Raw genomic sequence first — 17,592 nt, forward strand, 5'->3', positions numbered from 1 at the left:
TGGCTATGGCTACTGAACAAACTGATAACCCCCCAGCTGTTTCACATTAGCATGAACCCCTGCCATATTCTACCATTTCCATTATGCCCTAAGATATAAGTAAAGAACATGAGCTCCATTTGTTTCTCTCCAAGTCCCCCATCTGCTTTTTTTTTTTTTTTTTAAATAGAATAGTTGGCAAGTTTACATCCCTTCCCTTTCCCAAACACACATTATCTCTGCAAAACAGGTGGCAGCAGTCTCTGCTTTATATGTAAATGAATCTTGATGCACATATATACTACAATCTATATCTGCATAGGCCTGGAGTTTTGAATGTTTCACTACTGCAAACAATGATAAACTAAACTGAAATCAGTATTTTTTGAGAATAAGAAAAAAAGTAAAATATGCCACGTTTTAATAACATATGAAAACAGTCTCACTTTTAAAACTTTTAAATGTAATTATCAAAAACTGAATAGGATGTTTATTTACACACAAGAAGACTTAACAATTGAACATGAAATTAAGACATTGTATTATTCAAATGTGGAGATGATCTAACCTAATACTTCAAATCATAAATATATTGTTGGAGCAACTGCCCTAAATTCCTTATTAATATGCAAACTCTTAAAACTGCAAAGCTGATTATGTGGAAGCAAACCCTTTAACCAAACCAGCCCTTTCACAAAACTTACTCTTTTTTTAAACAACTGAAAGTATTTACAACAATTCAGAAACACCAGTAATCCTAAAACAGTTATTCCATAATTACTCACTCCCTCGCAATTAGAAACCTCAAAATTGGTAGGTTAAACCAGAAGGGTTGAATAGGCTTAAGGCAAGCACTCATATAGTTATTTGAAAAGAAATGTGTTTGAGAAAAGGAAGAATTTGCCTCAGCACTTCCCATCCTTTTTGTTCTTTACCCAACTATTTGGTAAGATTTAGTCTCATGCTCCCATGCTGCATTTTAATCTTGCAAAAAACTAAAAAATTCCTCTTTATGATATCAGCGATTTTCTTATTTGTACACACACCAGGTTTTAATTTCACTGCAGAGTCAAGATGTACTGAGATTGCGTTTTCTAAATAAACACTCTGCAACAAAAAGCAAAGATTAAAGTCTGCTTTTTCAATAGGAGGGTATTTTCTGTCCCTTATTTCACTCAAGTTTCTTCCTATGTTAAAGGAAATAACAGTAACCTTCACTGATAGCTCTACCAGGGAGTACTGCTCTCACTTGCCAGACAGGAGGATTACTGCAGTATACTTGGGTAAATCTTACCCCAGTGATCTGTCCTCCGGCCAGCATGAGCTGGGTCTGGGGTATGGCCGCCTGCACTGAAGGCTGCTGGGAAGGCTGGCTTGGCTGCTGAGAGTCCCCAGATTCTTCATTAGATTTAGACTAGTCAAGAAAAAACCAAACAACTCTTTATAGTGTAAAACAGATGTTAATGTATAACACTGCTATCTCAACAAGGTACAATAAAAATCTTTCATCAGCATACAAAAAGCCCTTGGGTTTATTTTAAGGGTGCATTTAAGCAATGTCTCTATGTGCCCACCATCTCAGCTCTGACAGCTCAAATATGCTTGTCAGTAATGCAGTTTAAACAAAACAAAAAGACACTGGGGTCTTTTGCAACCCTGACATTATTTTCAAGTCTCATTTCATTTTACACAATGCAACTGAAGCTGATGCTACCTTTCACGATAAAGAGAGAAAAGCTTGCTAAAAATATTCATTGCCTAAAATCCTGAACAATAGAACAAGAGAAAGGAGATCGCGTTTCCATTTTCTCTGTCTGCATCCTGCACCTCATACTGTTGACTTAAACGCAACTGCTTTGAGAAACCCTCACAGGTTTATCTGCCTATGTCAAAATATGTAAGATATATATACAATGTCTTTACATAATCAGTATTTACCATTTATTTAATTCAATGTTACTTTACTTTAAAAGATTTGAGGTTTTTTAGGTTTTATTTGTGCATGGTTTTGGTTTGGTTTTCTTTTTAAACAGAAGAAATCGTGAAGACATGATAGAAGAAATGCAAGTGGATGAAGTCACAGAGAGAGAGTTTTATGATAATTAAAACTGGTTATGCAGAACATTAAAATTCTGCATAGATTTGCATATTTTCCACCACCTGTTTTGGGGACTGCAGAGCAGGCTAATTAACATAAAGGCTCTGATTAATTCTGCCAGTCATTGAGCGATAATTACAGTGCAGGACTGTAAACATTCTGCACTGGAGATACAGCCTGTTTGCCAACATCTCTCTCAGGGATGCAAGTTTACCATGGCAACCAAAGCAATTTTCTGCCTCCTTCCTCTTAGAAAGGAAGGTCACTATACCTCCTCTTCTTTCCAAATTGTTATTATGTATAAGTGGGTCCACATTCTATTGCATTTCATGTAATGCACTACCTATGTTCTTTAATAACAAGCAATACTGAAACCAGTTTTCAATAAAACTGCATCCCTTGCCCCTTAATATAGTACTGAGAGGAAGTGGCACGTTAACTGATACACTGAAGTGTTCAGCATCATAAAGAAGTTTGAAAGCTTTGTTGTCTCACGTACATTATTAAACAACAATTACCCTGACTTATTTTGAAATCACTATGTGTTATTTACACAAGCAATCTACACTAACCCCATTACATAGTTAATGTTACATTATACTCCTGTATGCAACTACCAGAGGACAAATTGCAAAGCAATACTTGCAATGTTTAAAATCAGTGAATAAATGGAGGAACATGAAATACTCCTGAAGTTTTATAGTTTTCATAATTCAACACCTGACTGAAATTTAGTATAAAGTTACAATCACTGCATGTTTTAAACAACTCCAGTTTCTGAATGCTTACAATCCTGAACATAATATAATATCCATGACTTGCAAGACCAGTCAGAATGAAAAAACAGAGTAACAAATCAGGTTAAAAACTATCTCTAATGAGACTGTAATGCTGTTTGAATGAGATGACAAGCAGCAGAAGGAAACTGTCTTTACCTGTACATTTAAGGACTGAGCAGCAGCCTGTAAACTTGTTCCAGCGAGTTGGGCCTACAACACAGTGCAAAAATGGGAATGAAATAATGTAGAATCTACAGAAAACTTTAACAGTGTAAAAAGAACCACCTTCCCACCCACATACCAACAAAAACTCCCCTGAGCACAATGCATGCCTCTCTACCACCTGAAACCTTGAAATAGGGGTTGTGCTCCTGGCTGAAAAAAGTCTGTAAGACTCTTCCACAGTGTTATTTGTCTGCTTCTTCCTGAATGTATTCCTGCCTAGGGATCTAGACATTACATGAAGTTGAGTTGAAACATAGCATTCTTGGGTGGACAGGCTAAGTACTCCTATTCCTGTTAAAAAAGCTCAGGCTTCAGGGGAGGACGGTAGGCTCTGCTCAGCATCATCCTTCTGGTTTTTCAGCATGGGTCTTATCCCAAATATACACACTGCATTCCCCTCTTCATTATACACAGAGGAGCAATCACCTGCACAGCACAAAACCCACAGCATAAACACTTTTTCTCAAATCAACCCATTCAAGTGTTTGCAGCCCTCAGCCACCAAAAAAGAAGATGTCAATCCAGACAACTGGAGACACTTTACAAAGGCTGTATTGATTCAGGTATGTTCAAAACTTGAATTCAGTGTTTGTGATTAACAAGTCCAAAGAAGTACTTATGGGTTAGCAGTGAAGAAAAACTGATGCTTCAGAAAGTGAGAATTTCTTTAAGAGTGCTATTTTATCTCTAAGCAGGATTTTCTCTGCACAACAAACACTAAATTTTTATTTACTGAAGACTGTTTTAATCAGTCTTGCCTTGTTTCTACCACCACTCCTACTATGAACACTATGTAATTAATTACCAACATTTTTCAAAGGTTGGAGTTACAGCTTATAATGAATTTCATCTCTGGCCACGTTTAAAAATCATTGCTCATTTAAAATCCAGGGAACACATAAGGATACAATAAAGCAAAGCAAAATGTAGCACTCTTTTCTCTATAAAAAGGTGCCCCCATGTAATAATACATCACAAAAGAGAATCTACATATATGCAAGCATAAGAAGTTTCAATTTAAGTTGCAGTATATGAAATTAATAACTGAATATTCAAACAGGCAACCCTCAAGAGTCACCTTAGAAATATTTCCTACAACTCTTGAAGGAACTTGACTAAGCATGTTCTACATCTAAGCAAACACTCCCAGAAAAGCTCCTCTTCATCACAAGCAAAATATTGTTTGAGAGAGTTGTTGTAATCTGAGCTTTTAACATGAATTAGCAGCAGAGAATAATCTAAATAACCACCCAAAAAATATACTCATAAATAACACTTTTAAAATTACATAATAATTAAAAAAACACAATGAAGACTACATATGTATCTCACTCAGGTACAGGCACCATATTCCTGAAAATATCTTTGAGCGCAATTTTGACATCTCTTCCACCACAGAACAAGCATGTTCTAATTAGAAATTAAACTGTTCCTGAATGTTGCCTACAACACAATATTTTGTGTTTGTCTGGAGGAAAGCACTCTGTGTTAAGGCTGGAAGACACACCACTAACAGCAGCCACACTAGAAGGGGAGAATTTGACAATAGATTCCCACACACCTACAGGTGCATGAAAGAATACCTGAGATTTTCCTTTTGAACCAGAGTTTCATGAAATGAATCACACTTTGTCAAATATGAAGTTACAAAGATCCCGACAACTGTTTAAATAAATACATTTCCAAAGCAAGATAAAGCACTGTACTAAATACAGTTACTGTCCTGGATCAATCTATATAACATAACAAAGACTAAAACAAACACACAAAATTCTGCCAAACAGCTGTATCTGTCTCCGTGTTAAACACATGCTGACAACCCATGAAAACTAGTCAGCTTCTCTCCACACAAAGGCAGCCTACAACAGCCTATTGATTCAGCAAATTCAAACCCTGGCACTCCCTAGGTCCTATATAACCCAATCTACTAGGAAAATTGTAATTATGTGACAAGGCGTGTGGAATGTTCCACACAATAAAATGGCAGTTCAGAGCTCTTAAAAGAGGGCATAAAAGCTTCAGTACGTCAATTATACCACAATAACTGTGCAACCTCAGACCTCAAACATTCAAGGTCAGCCAATTAGGAACAGTATTTTAAAGTTTAAACTCAGTGCTGAGGAAGGGAAAGAAGTTAGGACATTTGTTTTCATACATCAAGTGCAAACAGAAAAAAAATACAAAAAATGCCCCTTATACTTCTCTTCACCTAGGGATGCCATTTTGCTTTGCAAGTCTGAAGTTCATCTGAAACATCAGAAGTTCAGCTTTGATTCCCTCAACACAGCAGCAGCAGAACCGAGGGACAGTAGTAGAAACCTGAATATCATCTAAAAAACAAGTCCTTGAAATAACTTTAAAAAAAATAATTAAAAACTCACAAACCATATATGCTTAGTAAGTACAATCAATTAATAATTCTACTTAATCTGTAAGAGCTTGAAAGATTGAAGCATAATGTTGACTACCATTCAACACCACTTCTGGTTTCTTAACTACATAGTGGCAGTTTCAGAACCTTGGCAGCTGTTCTGCCAATATAATCCTTAACCAAAAAGATTAGATTTTACCTTGCTTTTCCATTTGGTATCTCCGTGAAGCTTTAAAAAAATACCCAAACAACCAAACCTGAGGCATTCTCAAGTCCCCTAGAAGTGGCTTTCTAGTTCCCCCATATAAATTTCCCCCTACCTTGATATATTCTGCAGTCTAATCAAATGAAGCAAGTGCCACAATAAGAACTTTTTCCCATCCAAGCTACTTGAACAAGTGCTCTACCCATATGTTCCTTTACAAGACTATCCATCATTCACAGAAAGAGACAACACAGAAGATACAAGAGCAGCTGCATTTGTACCTGCCCAAGTCTCCTCTACTTTGAAATGGGTCATCTCTTACCTGATGAAGGTGCCCAAGGAAAGCCTGGGCCTGGGCTGTAGAGATTGCTCCTCCGACAGGCACAGGCTGCTTTTGAAAGTCCAGACCATTTGTTTGCGTGCCTAGAGAAAGAGAGATATTAAGAACTATTAGTTATTACTTTTATTAAATGGAGTAAGAATTAATATTCCTAAGTGCCCTACTATTCTCTCAATAGTATGTAGTAGAAAAATACTCTGAGAGCAACAAGAATTGAAATTTGTTACTGAAAGGAAGGGTGGGGAAGCAGTGGCACTTCCAGACTTGGGTAATACAGCATCTGTCAGATGAAAAAAATGAACATAGTATTTTCTTCAGCTTCTGTCATCTTATCTGTTCTATGTATACTGTTACCCCATCACTCTACCATGGTTTGAGAGTCAAATGTGTGCATGCTGCTAAGGTTAACCTGTGCTTCCATTCTCCTGCACTCTCTCCAGCAGCTGAAGACTATCTTCAAGTTCAGAAATTGGCAAGAATAAGGTTCATATAAAGTCACCTTTTGTTAAAGACAGGTAAAATAATAGTTGATGAAAACAGAAGTATCATATATACATAGCAGTTATGGGGCACATTTTTATTCTCTTCATAACCGATAACTCCATATTTCCATAAATATTTGTGCAGAGCTCTCACATAACTGTCTGGACTTGCTTTTAGTCTCATCCTCTTTCATATAACTGATTGATGACTGTTTTCTGACATTTCTGTTGTCTTCTTCCTAAAAATATTGGAAGACATAAAAACCCCAAAGTATCCCCAAATAAACTGTTTGTGAGAAGACAAAAAAAAAAAATAATCCACAAGAAACTACCACAGAATTCTCTTCTGCCCAGAGGAACTAAAACTACAAACTTTTAAGAATAATTCTGTGGGGAGATGATAAAATCAACATTAAAGATTATCAACAACTGGGTTTGTATGTTGGGTATTAATAACAACAGGTGGCTAACAACAAGAAAGGAGACTTTAAGTGTATCAGGCTGTATGGAATTTCTAGACCAGATGATGTAATTTTTAAAATTGCATGACTGAAATGAAGTAAAACCAGCTTTAGTCTTGCATATTTACTCTTCAAGATTTTGTTCAGTGCCTATGGACAATTTTTCAACTAAATCCTATTTCAAAATTCCTTTCATCATCTACATTTTCCACCGTAAAAATCTGTTATCTACTAAGCAAAAGAGAGTCACAGTTGTTAAACAACAGCTTCCTATTCCTTAGAAATATCTGCAACAGCAAACAGGTGTAAAATTTTATTAGCGATGTAAAATATTTTATATTGTATTTTACTACTGTGACCTACAAACAGCTTATACAGAAAAAATTCCCATGGATGGAGTCAATGTTTAGTTAAACGAACAGTTATTCAGTTCAATTAGTTATTCAATTCAATTCAGTTATTAACAGTATTCAGCTAAATACTATGCAGAGAGTCAAGCTTTTTAGCACTCATATGTAAGGTATGCCTAAGGTGGCCTTTTGACGCATCTTTGGTGGAGGTGCTGTGGGAGATGACTCGATCTACTATCAAATTTTTAATTCTATGCTTTGGGCCAGGGTATACAAACTTGAGAGATATATGTACAACCAAAGATCCACAGACATAGTTGAAAAATATGAATATTCTTAACATCTAAAATTATTTTGGTTAATGAGGCTAAAATTCCAAACCAATGGGAATGGAAGGACTATCACTGATCTGAACTGATCGATTAGTTGCATTAGTTTTTCCAAAGAAAGGTAGAGAAGAAAGAAAGAGCAAGAAAAATCTCATCTATTTTCATTCTTTTGAGTAAACTGCAGAATTCTCTCAATGCAGAAGGCCAAAAGGAATGGAAAGATGATTGGCTAGATACATAAAAATAGTTCCTGACAAACAGCTACTGCAATTCAAAGGGAACAATCTACCACCTCCCCATTTAGGCAGCTGCTTTGAATCAGTTTTCAACCTGTGGTCATGGACCCTCAAGTAAGAAAAAAATTACAGGTAAGAAAACCTACTGAAAGGCATATATTCCTCATTCCAAGTGAAAACTTGCAGAGGTCAAAAAAAATTATCCATTTCTGTGAGGACTAGCTGGAAGTCTCATCTTAAATAAATAGGTAAGGTTGTTCTAGTTAACCATCTTCCAAAAAGAGCCTGAAATCAAGACACCATATTAAAAGAGCACTGCTGTGCATGTGTGGAGAAGAAATGCTCCAGTTAGTACTTCTGCTGACTCTTAGTATGGAAATTTGAAACTAACCATCTAAGGTTGATAAGTAAGTTCCAAGACAGAAGGTTTAAAATCTCCACGGGTCCCAGAAAAAACAGTTTAGACAGGTACGCAGAGAAAACAACATTTTCCTTGAATTCAACCCTAAAGGACTCCAATTGCATCTTGCATCTCCCAAAACCAGAGTAAAAAAAAAAAAAGAGAGACCTGTTCACTCTTAGTTCTACTTTCATCCTAAGCTTTCTTTGGTATATGGCAGTACAGTGTCCCTTCCCTTTCAGATGCAGCCTTCGTTTTGGAAGGAATGCTACCCAGGTTGCTTGCATTTATCACAGGAAGCCTTCATCTTCTGGAGAACAGCAGGGAAAATGAACTTGGGAGTCCAGCATATGAGAGGCCTTGTTCTTAAGGCATTCAAAAGGATGTGACACCAATTCTATGTAATCCAAGAAATCTGATAAGGAGACTAGAAAATGGAGCTGTCAGAAGCAAGTCAGCACATTGTAAGGAATGAACGGACCAAAATGCTACTTCTGCTCATGATAAGATTAAAATGCAAAAACCTATGCTGATTAATAGACATGGCAGATGCAATCACAAGTATTGAGACTTAACAATCCCAAGTATTTATGTATTTTCCATGTCCATCCCAGCTCCCATAACTGCAAGAGCTGACCTAACAGCTCACCAACAAAAAATAACAAGAGTGACAACTCAACTCACACCTCTCTTCTCTTCCTGGTTCCAGCTACATTGTCCCTGTCCTGCCTCTTCTAGTAGTTCATGGACACAGGAGTAAGCCAATTCACCTTTCTGAGTAGAAAACTGTTTATGAGAACTGTTCTCTTTTTCTTTTGGCCATGTTAGTTTTCGGTCAGATAAATTAGATGAATTAACTTACTTTAGGTCTCAGCAAGCACCAGGTAATGCAAAGCAGGGGAGGTCAGAGACGTGGTAGTAGGAAAATGAGCCTCCCCTGCCCCCAGCAAGTTGTTAAGGCTGAATCAAGCAGTAGGATTAAACTTCACCCTTATATATAGCCCAAGTCCAAGGCAACTTCAGCATGTTTAAATTATTGCATAAATTCAGCCACGTGGTTGGTTACTTCAGAGCTGGTTTGGATGAAGACTAATAGTAGGTGCAGTTTTCAGCTATATCAAAATCTTTGAACCATCTCAGTGCCACTCCAGGTAAAGGAACAGAACGCTAAGTACCAGGAATCAATCTTTGGAAATGAAGCAATGCAAACAAGCCAAAAAACTACACTTACAAAGAATATTATTTTGCTGTCATGTCAATGCACGTCATAATACTGCAGTTTCCACAGACATTATAACCTTGGCTTTCATAGTACAGTATTCACACAGCTTTTAAAAAAGAATGTACATTAAACATACAAAACAGGTTGAGTTATTTTGGAAAATCTTATGCTGCAACTTATAAAAATGAAACCAAAAGAGTGATCAGTTTACTGTAAGACACTCTTCTTACTTCTCTCTTATTTTCCAGTGGATACACTAAGTAGACTGTCCACCCACAACTGAAGGCTGGAAAAGATTTGTGTAACTCTGCAACACTGACAACCACTTGATCAATTTATGTTCTTGTGAAAACAGTCATTCAACAACTCTTGTACTCATAAAGACTTCTTTTTGTTGTTGTTTTTATTTTGGCTGAAATATGGCTTCTTCAGATGCTTAAAAGAGGAATCCAGTTAGCAAAAAAAATTAAAATCTGTTTCAGGCATTTTATTGTGACCGGTGTAGTCAGGGGACTTTCCTATGTGTCCTAAATGGTCAGAGTTAGAAATACAAAACTGTAATTTGTTAAATTTCATGAAACTTACCTGTCATCTCGGAGAGCTACTGAAGTCATCTTTACCAACAGCAACAATTTTTTCCCCCCCCGAAAACACTAGCTCTACCAAATGTAAATTTCATGCATACGGTAATTTATCTTAAATTTTCAAGTTGCATCAGCTTACTCCAGTTTCAAACAGGAATGATCCAAACATTCACTGGGGTTTTAAAAGGTAGACTAGTAGTGCTTACACAGCAGACTTAAGCATACAAAAATCACTGGAAAATAGACAGTTACAAAAATTTACAAAAATTCAAAATTGTAGTGTTTCTTAAAAATCGTCTTCACACATTTTGCTTCAGAGCCTATGCTCCCCAGACAATCAATGGTACTTCCAGTTCCTCAGCAGCTGAGCTGAAAGCTGACTTCTTTTCGCTAAGTATACACAGAACCCAGATCCACAATCTAAGTACCCTGATCAGATGCCCAAAATCACATTCCAGGAGTATTCCTTTCAGAGTTTAGCATCTGCCAGTTGCCTAATGAAACTGATGTGTGAGCCCCCAGAGAATACTGCAAATTCCATTTATCACTATCTCCGGTGGTTTACGAGCACTGTATTTAAAAACAAAACAATGGCTGCAGAAAAGGGTCCTCAAAAATTCTAGACTCTTTTAGTTTGCATAATTGAAAAAGTCAGGAAACAAAACTGAAAGAAATGACTGGGAACACTTTAATTACAGAAGCAATGCTTGCAAAAGGTCCAAACACCAGAAAGAGTCAAACTTGTGTAATAACTAACCTTAGTATTAGAGTACAAAAAAAAAATACAGATGACACCCCATTTGTGATGAAAGCACCTCATGCAACTTTACATCCATCCATTTCTTTATACCATGACCACCACCTTCACATCGATGAAGCATTTGTCTAGGAGAGTGGAGCTGGGGTTCTGCTGAATTAGATGCAATATTTCTGTGATAATGGATGACCTCTGAATAAACCAAGTCCTCATCTTTAACAGCTCAGTTGAGGTGAAACCTCTAGTTAGAGCTGCACTGAAGGAAGTGCATTGGGAATGAACTCTTTCTGAAGAAAGAATACGCAGGGGGGAACTGTGGCCATACAGAGCAGGAAGTCTGAATTTTCTCGTAAGTTTACACATACCCTCCAGCTACAAGGGTTCTATAGGGATATTTAAAACCCTAGTTCTCTTCATGTTTTTCTGATTATGAAATATTTACAGCCCTTTTTTTTTTTTTAAAGAGTGCTTTGTATCATCCTAAACCAGTACTAATTCCATATTAAATTTGATACCTCTTGTATTTACAAATAGAACAGGACCTATAAAAAATGAGATGTCAGTAACAAAACAGAAATAAGTCAGCAAAATTCCTTTTGACTGACCCATGCACTGGCAGAAAACCACCAGCCTCTCAAATCACTATTGGGAACGTTCAGTCATTCTTAGCTGCATTAAGCCTTGCACAAAGAATGAGGAGACAGCAGCATAAAATGAAATAATGTCTTAATTTCATCACAATTCCAGAATATAAAATAGAACTCTTATTGTTCACCCATGAGAAGGGAAAATAATTTTCCTCACACAAGGTAACTAGACTTCTCACAAAGCAACAATAACAAGCTTCTACTTGTTAAAATTTTCTCTTCCCAAATGCTATTCTGATCTTAGAAGATTCAGAGTTAGATTAAACTGTTTATTTTCTTTTCAGAACTGTCATTTCTATTGCTTCTCTTAACTCCAGAAAGGAATTAGAGCATGAGATAGCATGATTGAGTTATAGTGGCTTAACAAGCTTCTTCAATGGCTTAGAACTGGCCACATCTCTAAGGATGTACCAAAAGGCACAATAGCCCTGACACAAAGGCTCTTCTTCCTCAGCCAAATTTCAAGGTTCTGTTCTAATACATGAAGAAATTACAGAAAAGCTGGGCAACTTTTTTTTTTTTTAACATTGAGAAACTATGCTTTCACCCTTTGTCTTGTTCTTGTGAACTGTTGTGGGAGCTTGAATGAAGTCCAAAATGCAAACAAGTTGAGCCAGTGGCGCATATCTGCCAGGAAAAATATAAATCCAAAAATAAATTATGAATTTAGAGGTGTCAAAGGTATGCTCTGCCAGGAAAAAACAAGACCACTTACTGAGAGCTAGTGCCATCAGACTTTCCATAATATCAGAAACTTTACAGACATAGGAAGTGAGGAAGGGGAATCTTATCTATAAAGTGTGGTTACTGCTCTGACACAGTATGTGTGAATAATGCCCGGTGTATAGTAGGGGTAATGACAGGACAAAACTGTTTCCAAGTCTCTAAAAACAAGGGGAAGGTGGTGGTGGGTTTTGTTTTGTTTTGTTTTGTTTTTTTAATTCCTGCAAACTGGCAAAGACATTTTGCTTTACTATCCGTTCAATTTCATCAGAAAATACCTGTGCTCCAACTCATAATTTCTTACCTGTGTTCCCATCCCCACTGTCCATTGATGGTTTACTGGTTTCTGACGGATTGTTCATTCTTGAGTCTACATTAAAACAGAAATAAAGATAAACTAATACAGAAAAAAAAAAATCTATTAATATCTTCTTGTCAAATGGAAGTACAGGACATCAGAAATTTTACATGCACTTTACCATAATTCCAACTGTAACACAAAAAGAATGATCAGAAGCAGAACATAAGACTGAATCTTTCAGATAAATATTGCTTCAAAATTTTGCATGTTGTTCTTCCCATACATGAAAACATGGTGTTAAGGGAATAGAAGAGACCGTACTGGAGGGCAAAGATAGGTAAGAACTCAATTTTCACTACCATGAAAGTCTTAGAAGCAAAGAGGAGGAGAAAAAAAAAAAAAAAGCACAAACATTAAGTCTGACCACCACAGCCTAAATTATTCTTACGTTGTTGGTTTTGCTCCCATAAGAGAAACAAAATTCAGTCATCATAATTATAGATATAAATATATTATATAAATATATAATAAATAGATGCCATTTTTCTAATATTGCATTTTGATTTTACAGGAACGTCACTGACATTAAGTTATTTTGTAATCATGCAAAACCATACAAATATAGAACAATTCATCTTCCTTCTCCCTCTGGATGAATCTATGGAAGTCTGGTTTTGGTTTCAAAGCTTGTCAGCTGAACGTAGTACAATACACAGGGCCTCTCTGGATGGCAGACACAGAATATAGTTTCCTTATATAGGAGTCCATACAGATGTACTGTGTACAGCATCAGCTCTCCAGCTTATTACTCCTCATTCATTGCCACTGATCTCAAAGTGCCACATTGTCACAAACCAAAATTACAAAAGGAATCTCAAGATAGACTAGTTCATAAAATAAAGTGTAAGCAAATCCTTAAGCACATTCTTCCATTCCCATAACCAGTTAAGAGCAAGTTCAATGAGCTCAAAATGAACTCTTTAGTCTGGGATATTCTCTTGTTAGGTGCTTAAAAGTTTACCTCTGTCATGTACTTTCATCAAAGCAGTGATTTCCAAACTACCAAGGGGCTGAAGAAGAATACAGTAAGAGCACTAACTGCTCTATCTTTCCCCAAGGTATTTCCAAGAACGTCCAGACACTTCACTGCTTGGTGGTTTATGAGAGCTGGAAAATAGAACCCAGACTTGCTGCATACTATCCCCTGCTCCTGCCCAGAGAGACCAGAGCCATCCTCAGGCGTGAACCAGGGGTGACAGTAGCAGAGGAACACAAGCACAAGCCAGAAGGAAAAAAGCATGTGGACAGGTCCTGAATGAAAACAGAGTCAGGATGATGCCTGGTTAGGAGTGCAGGGTGGGAAGAGCATGGAACTAGTTAGAAATGCAGCATGTGTGAAAGAAAAGATAAGAAACATCAAACATAGAAAAACTCCAATAAGCAGAAACACAATTTAAGACACATCAATATTTTTTAAATTAATTTAATTTTCCATGTGAACAACTTCTCCAGCTGAAGCCAGCAAGGGCTAAAAAACCCAGAGGACTGCAACAAACAGGAATCTCCTCCTGACAATTTAGCTTCTCCAGAGCCTCAACTCTTCTCATAAAGTTCCTATGCTTAATCTTTCAAATGTCAGCCAAGAGATGTGAACTATCAATTTTACTCTTAGTATAAAGGCAGACGTGTTAAATTGCTTTTTGAAAGGGGGAATGAGTGAGGAGAAACTTTCCACTTGAGCACTCCTAGCCCACACTTTAGCAAAAGGCTCCAAGTTTTGCCCCGTTTTTCACAACCTCTGCTTAGCAGATTCAAGCTAGAAGTTTAAAGACAGAGCTCCAGTAAGGTTGCAGATACAGTATCTACTGCTTCCCAGCTCCTTATTTTGTCATTTGCCACATTTGGATAGTATGAGCCACACTCCAGAAAAAGAACGTGGGTTCCACTGACTGCACAGAAATATTTGTTGTTGATGTGCCCCTCTGCTGATAGATCTGTGTGTGAAACAAATACAAAGTAAGTTTCTACCCAGAAGTTGCACATACCTTGAGTTTACTGTTGTGGCAACAACACATTTATTTAAAGTGATGATAAGGTAACATTCATTTGATAAACAGCATTAGTTCATTCCTTCACACAGTTGACTACTGAAGTTAGCTTAGGTTCAGAGAACACTGAATGGGACACTGCACTTTGGACATAAACTCTGAGTCACAGAATCATAGAATGGCTTAGGTTGGAAGGGACCCTAGAGATCATCTAATCCGACCTCCCTGTCATAGGCAGGGACACCTCTCAACTAGAATCCTCAACCAACAGGAAAACGAGCAGGGATTAGAATTCCAGTACATTTGGTTATGGAAACTTGGCTAACTCATGGGGCTGTTGGACATAGGATGTAATTTTTTTAAGCCCAAAGCAGAAGGATAGTCCGAACTCACGATAGTACTGACCACAGAAGCACAGGTTGAGATTATAATTTTGCAGTAACATGGGATTCACTGCCTGAACCACTTCAGAAAGTTCTTCCAAGAAAAACCACAGGGGGCCTCTTGTGCTAGTTTGTTGCAGCAACTTAATAGTATTAGAGCCATCATGCACGATACTAATGGTAGAATAAACGAACCAAAGTTTTAACTGTCCTGTGTGACCAACAAGTTTGCTCAAGACAAAGTTATGACTCTACAGACCTCTTCTCATCAAGCAACCAAGACACGATTTTCTGGCAGGCCGTGCTGCAAAATAAATCCTTTAAAAAAAGGTTTTCAGCGTTTCCTAGTACTAGACATAAAATTTACTCAACTGCCAAAAGCACGTTTAAATGAAGAATGTTTTATTGCAAAGGTTCAACCCTAACAATGACCTCAAACGTTGCTACAGCAAAAAAGCTGCAAGTTGGATAAAGAAACATCTTTCTGGTATAGCTCAGGTTCAAATGAAGGATAGCATCCATTATTTCACTATATCATGTTCCATCTGTGGGCCTTCTGCATATAAAGCACCAAGAACAATGCCGCTATTACCATTACAAATGGTATGGCATACATCTGAAGCACAAAACTGCTACCAGCTAAACAGACACACATCCGCAGGATACTAAACCTATGGACTCATTATGTGTCAAATAAAGAGACTGTTTGGTTTGTACATGCTCTGCTTTAAGGTCAAAAGAATAAACAAATGAAGTGGGCTAAAAAACCCAAACCATAATGCCCTCACCTTCTCTTTTTCCTTTAGATCTCAAACGGTTTTAAATAAAGGCCTTGGGCTAAAACTTCTGCCAACATTACCTCAAAACAAACTTCACAGGAGGAAGGAGCGAAAGCAGCAGGTGCAAGACTGAAAGGAAACTCTGGGGAGTGAATACATTCGGCACTGCTGCACTGCTAGCAGGGCTCAGGGTGTCGCAAAGCAGCGCTGTGCCAGTCTAGCACACACCCACAGTAACCTTTCAAAGGTATTCAGAAGAAGAAACGGACACCGGGTCAACCTGGAGTATTAGTGACTCTATACAGAGAGTAAAGCACAGAAAATCTTAACACAGAATATATCATTTATTATTTACTTTCCCCCACTAAAGTGAAACTCCCTGATACTCCATCAGCACCAGCAAAAATGATTCATTGATGCATACGGAAAAAAAAAAAAGTTCAATGTGAGTGAAAACATGACAAAAATTCTTTATAAATTCATTTTCCAAAAACACTTGCTATTCAGAAACAAATATTCAGATGTCTGCTTTAAAAATTACCATCCAAAAATAGATTCTCTTGCTTTGAGATGAACTTACATAATGGAATCCAAACAATAAGGGAAAAAAAAAAATCTCAACATTGAGCTTTGGGGGAAGAGCCTTATCTATTATAAAATTGGGATCATCCATTATTATAAATAATTTCTAAAAGACATGAAGATGAAATTATGGTGCGCCTGTTCTGCAGTCCTGATGGAATCTCAGTGCAGGAAATATATTATCCCAATAACCTCAGGCACAGCTTGCAACAATATCAATGGCAACCACTGTGCACTCCACCTTATTTTATATTATGCATGAAGAACCCTGTTGTTACACTAAAAATACACAGACATAGCATACATTCAGTTGGGGAAAGGCTCAACACAGCTACTAAATTCTTTGAGACTAGAACTCTCCCTTATTCATTTTGATGATTTAAAATTTGTAACACATGGATATGCAAGTCAAGTCCAGTGTTTGTTAAAACCCAAATGCTTCTCAGGTTGAAATCCTAAAAGCAAAAGGTCTGTATTATTATCATCCAAGCCTAGCAGCAAATCTCACCCTGAGAGGGAAAGAAAGGGGGAAAAAAAAAATCTCAAACAAACCAAACACCAAACCATGTATTTCCCTGGTACTGATCTATCTATCCATCTCCCAGGCAGCTACTTGCTGCCAATTCACTGGTGAGCTTCAGCCCTACAAAGACATTCTCTAGCCTCTGCATATGTGATTAAGTCTCTATGCATAGTCAACCTCACACCCTGTATTTCCATATTAAATGCTCATAAGAAAGAGCCGAGCTGGTACCCACCTAGAACGTAGTCGCTGCAGTCCAGCATTGCTGTGGTATCCTCCACAGGTTCAGATAGTCCAAGGAAGGGGAGAATGACAATTTCTATCAAATCTACACTACTGCCCTCGACCGAACATGAAAGGGAGTGGGGAGGTGAGGGAAGAAATACAACTTCAGTTACACCATAGCAATCTTCAACTGAACAGGGAAACTTCAGTTGCTCTGTGGAGTTTTAGTCTCTCCTACTAGCTGTGTCTGACATTGTCAAGGCGACTGAAGCGTGAAAAGTTCCCTTTTTTGTAATAAAATAGAAACAAAGATTGCAGCTGGCAGTTTCCATAATGAAGCTTAATCAGTATGCTCCTGATTAGGGCCTTATGCAAATCTCCTCTCGTTAGCACAGCAGCCAGCACTTTGAAGTCCATGAACAATTCATTTGCAGAGTACACTGAAAGCGCTCCCTGCATAATTTAAATCATGGTATAAATATTTATCAGCTCATTTGCATATTAATTGGCAGTGCATGAAGGGAAAAATTATCTCCCGAGTGCCAGCATAATAATTAGGGAAC

General features: G+C 37.5%; 1 protein-coding gene across 2 annotated transcripts in view; it reads right to left on the reverse strand.

Annotated features, from left to right (window-relative positions):
- The window catches only part of POU2F1 (POU class 2 homeobox 1), a 49,406-nt gene extending 32,339 nt beyond the window's left edge, over window positions 1-17,067 (reverse strand). The window contains exons 1-5 of one of the 2 annotated variants that reach the window (XM_008948933.1): window positions 17,040-17,067; window positions 12,493-12,558; window positions 5,980-6,080; window positions 3,013-3,066; window positions 1,274-1,393 (exon numbers count right to left, since the gene is read on the reverse strand). In XM_008948933.1, the coding sequence (XP_008947181.1) occupies window positions 1,274-1,393; window positions 3,013-3,066; window positions 5,980-6,080; window positions 12,493-12,558; window positions 17,040-17,067 (369 nt within the window). Of the gene's footprint in view, window positions 1-1,273; window positions 1,394-3,012; window positions 3,067-5,979; window positions 6,081-12,492; window positions 12,559-17,039 lie in introns of those variants that run through there. The other variant, XM_008948934.1, reaches the window with a different exon arrangement.
- Window positions 17,068-17,592: the final 525 nt, after the last annotated feature.

Source organism: Merops nubicus, unplaced genomic scaffold (assembly GCF_000691845.1).
Source record: "Merops nubicus isolate BGI_N331 unplaced genomic scaffold, ASM69184v1 scaffold4051, whole genome shotgun sequence".
NCBI lineage: Eukaryota > Metazoa > Chordata > Aves > Coraciiformes > Meropidae > Merops > Merops nubicus.